Below are 3469 nucleotides of genomic sequence, written 5' to 3'. Positions count from 1 at the left end.
ATCATTTACTTTATTTTTATGACCTGTCTGCGAAAAACTGAGTAAATGTACAAATTGCCGCCTCACGTAATCAAAGGATAATATATATATTTTTATAAATGTTTTGTTAGCTTTCATAAATATTTAAATTTCTTTGTAAAAAATATTAATGCTTATGATTGGTTTTAGCTATGCACGTCTTTAGAGCTTACTCCTTCACAATTTATTTCTATGAAGACTTACTTCATTCTTGTAAGTAATTTTAATAAGTAATCTAGTTACTTTATTTCATTATCATTTGTGTAATATTGTAAAATCTTAATTTTATTTTATGTTTGCTCTCTAATTTTCTTTCAAAAACTTTTTTTTAATATTGGTTATTGGCTTTACTTCACTTCTGTATTTTTGTTTTTAAAATAGATATTTATAATTAGTCTCTTATTATTTATCTTTTTACTATTAGATTGTTTTTTTTAATATTCCTCTTACTACTACATAGTCAAATTACAGTCCACTTTTAGAAAAGCTCAGACCCAGACTTTGTTTTATTCTATAGAGTTTATATATTAAATTTTTTTTAATAATATAAGTAATATCTTTTAGAATTTTTTCTTTGAATGATGAATGTGGGTTTATACTTGCTCTACAAGTTAGCTAAGAAAAAGTAAATGAAATCATAAATTTTGTGTTTTATAATATACAGTCAAACTCCTTATTCGCAGGGGATATGTTCTGCAAATATCGTAGCCAAGAATACAGAATGGTAATTAGTACCTGATTATAGGGGACATGTTCTTAGCTTTCAAAATAAAAATATGCAAATAATAATTGTTTGATCTTTGACGACACTGAATTGAATTCATTGTAACAGAAAGATTTAAAGAATACAATTAATTTTTTCTCTAAGTCATAAAGGCCGTATGCTTTAGCCAGGCATCCAAGTACAACATAATATGTTAATAATTTTTTGGTCTCCTTTAAGTTTTTTTTTAAATATTGGTAGGGAGCCAATTGGTGACCAATATTTTCACGACCAGTTAATTTCCCAGAGATCAGCTGCTTTTAAGTCAGTAATTACTTTTAAGCCTTCTAGTTTCTTAAATCTTATGTTACCTTTTTTTTCCGACCTCGAAAGCCACTCTTTCATTCCAATTTTTTTTTTTATGCTTGCTCTCAGGTTTTTAACAAAGGTTTAGAGGCACACATGGTCTCAAAAAAAACTCTTTCAACCAAAAATCCTGGCATCTTTTCAGCTTCATCAAGTTCAAAATTTTATCCTTCTGAATTTCATTTTTGCAATTCTTAACTACTGTATTAAAGAACTAATCTATGTTCAGTGCTGTTCATTCATTTTCTTGTATTTTAATCCTCTTATTGTTGCTTTTTAAACCTTTATTATTTCTGAAAAATGCTGAATAGATATGTTTTATGTCTCGGTGAGGTATACTAATTAAATAGTGAGAAGTTATGTTCCATAAAAAAAAATTAAGCCATTTCTACTTCTGAATTTGTACTTCTTTTAATGGCCGAGAAATCGAATTGAGCTATATTATTGGTTAACTCATATCAAGATATTATCTTAATTCTCATGGGCTAAGGTCTAGATTTTCTTAATAGTTGGCTGAAGTTTTCTTAAAATTAAGTGAAAAAAATTTTTCATTGCCAGGTCTATTCAGATTTTAAGTATCCAGTGTCCCAAGTCTATTGGACTCCCAATATGTGTATATCTGATGAAGTTTTTTTTCAAGCCTTTATAACTTTAAAGAAAAAATAATTTGTATTCTTTAAATCTTACTGTTACAATGAATTCAATTCAGTGTTGTTAAAGATCAAACAATTATTATTAATTTGTTATATGACCAATTAAGTGCCATGAATCAAAATAATTCAACAAGACGTCATTTTTTTGTTTTTCCAGAATCCACAAGCCAAAAGCGAGTCTGCTGCAGAAAAACTTATTCAAAATCATATCAGATCTAATGGATGGGTTCTGCGATTCAGCTGAAATTTATTTTTTATTTTTTTTATAGTTATTCGTCTTCTATTACTTTAGTCTTATTGATGTTGACTTGTAAATTGCCTGACTGAATTGGACTTAGCGTTTGCCGTTATAACTATTTAAAAAAAGTTATTATATGTATATATGAAATGTAAATGTTATAAAAAAAAAAAAAATGTGATAGACATATGAATGTATTTATTTTAGAATGCAATTTCAGAGAAGTATTTTTATCCTTATTTGATTTTTTTTTGTTACCTTGTTAGTTTGTTTTCCTTCATAGTTCTTTTTTATTTGTCCCTGAGACTTAAAAGGACTTATCTCCAAGGCCTGTCGGGCATAAGCCTCAGAAGCACTAGTTTTGTGGATTGGCCCTTTTAGTTCTCTAATTAATGACCTGTTTCATAGAAATGGATTATGCACATTAGTATTAAAAGTATTATTTAAATAATAATATATTATAGTTTTTGTATGCTAATTACAGTATATTGCTATGAGTTTTATTATATTATGATTCCCTCATTGGTTATTGAGGAGACATTTGTTTTAGTTTTTTTTTTATATTCTTAAAGTTATTATCTTATATTTGTTTGTTGAGGATAGAGGAAATTTGATCTCTTTTTCCCTTTAACTTATTTTGTCAATTTTTATTATTATTGGCTTACATAAATTAATCTTAAGCCAATTCTTCTTAAGATTGCTGTATTATAAAACGTGGTTAAGATATTTAGGAGGTCAAAATGTGAAGCCACATTTTTAAGCTACCTCACATATTTTTATTTACTAATCGAAAATGGTAAATAGTAAATTATTATTTTTTAAATTTTTACTTAGAAAAATCTAATTAGTACTGATGTGTCAGTTAGTCCCATTCCTTCTTTTTAAGTCTATTGTGATAATCTTAATTTTTTTGACTTTTGTATAATTTTATAATTGAGCTTTACAACTAAACTTTGCGTTTTAGCAAATTCTAGTTCATGATATGTTCCATTACTCGTATAGAATAATAATATTTTCTGTATGGAAAGTTATAGTCTTATTAATATCAGACATTCTTTATTATCTGGTGATGATATTCAAAGAAATTCTAATAAACATGTTGTAATGTTTATTTTATAAAATAAAATAAAAAAATATGTGCTAATTTGTTTGGACTGTAACAGATGTATGTACATTTATAATAAAGATTGAATATTTATTGATTATGTATTATTATTGGAAAGCCTTTATATCCATAATCTTTGGTTATGTTTGACATCTTGTCTTAAATAAATCAAATTAAATTTATAATTAATTATCAAAGTAATAAGTTATGATTTATTTCTTTGGTTAAGTGGATACATGGCTTCCAACTTGTGTGGGATCTCTCATAATTCTTTTTTCAAGCCAATATTGAAGTAAAACTTTCATTTTTAAATCTAGTCATATTCTTACCATAAGTCTGACAAATATTGTTGAGGGGAATACAAAACGGTGGCTCAAAACATGAAA

At 26.4% G+C, this 3469-nt stretch overlaps 1 protein-coding gene across 2 annotated transcripts in view; it reads left to right on the top strand.

Annotated features, from left to right (window-relative positions):
* The window catches only part of Ada2b (Transcriptional adapter 2B), a 33471-nt gene extending 30334 nt beyond the window's left edge, over window positions 1-3137 (top strand). Inside the window, exons 11-12 of one of the 2 annotated variants that reach the window (XM_014434808.2) lie at window positions 169-231; window positions 1898-3137. In XM_014434808.2, the coding sequence (XP_014290294.1) occupies window positions 169-231; window positions 1898-1984 (150 nt within the window). In that variant the 3' untranslated portion in view covers window positions 1985-3137. The remainder of the gene's footprint in view (window positions 1-168; window positions 232-1897) is intronic. The other variant, XM_014434809.2, reaches the window with a different exon arrangement.
* The last annotated feature ends 332 nt before the right edge of the window (window positions 3138-3469 follow it).

Source organism: Halyomorpha halys, unplaced genomic scaffold (genome assembly GCF_000696795.3).
Source record: "Halyomorpha halys isolate HHAL.00 unplaced genomic scaffold, Hhal_1.1 Scaffold1427.1, whole genome shotgun sequence".
Classification (NCBI taxonomy): Eukaryota; Metazoa; Arthropoda; class Insecta; order Hemiptera; family Pentatomidae; genus Halyomorpha; species Halyomorpha halys.
Note: the sequence above shows the minus strand (reverse complement) of the source record. Positions and strands in the feature narration are given on the sequence as shown.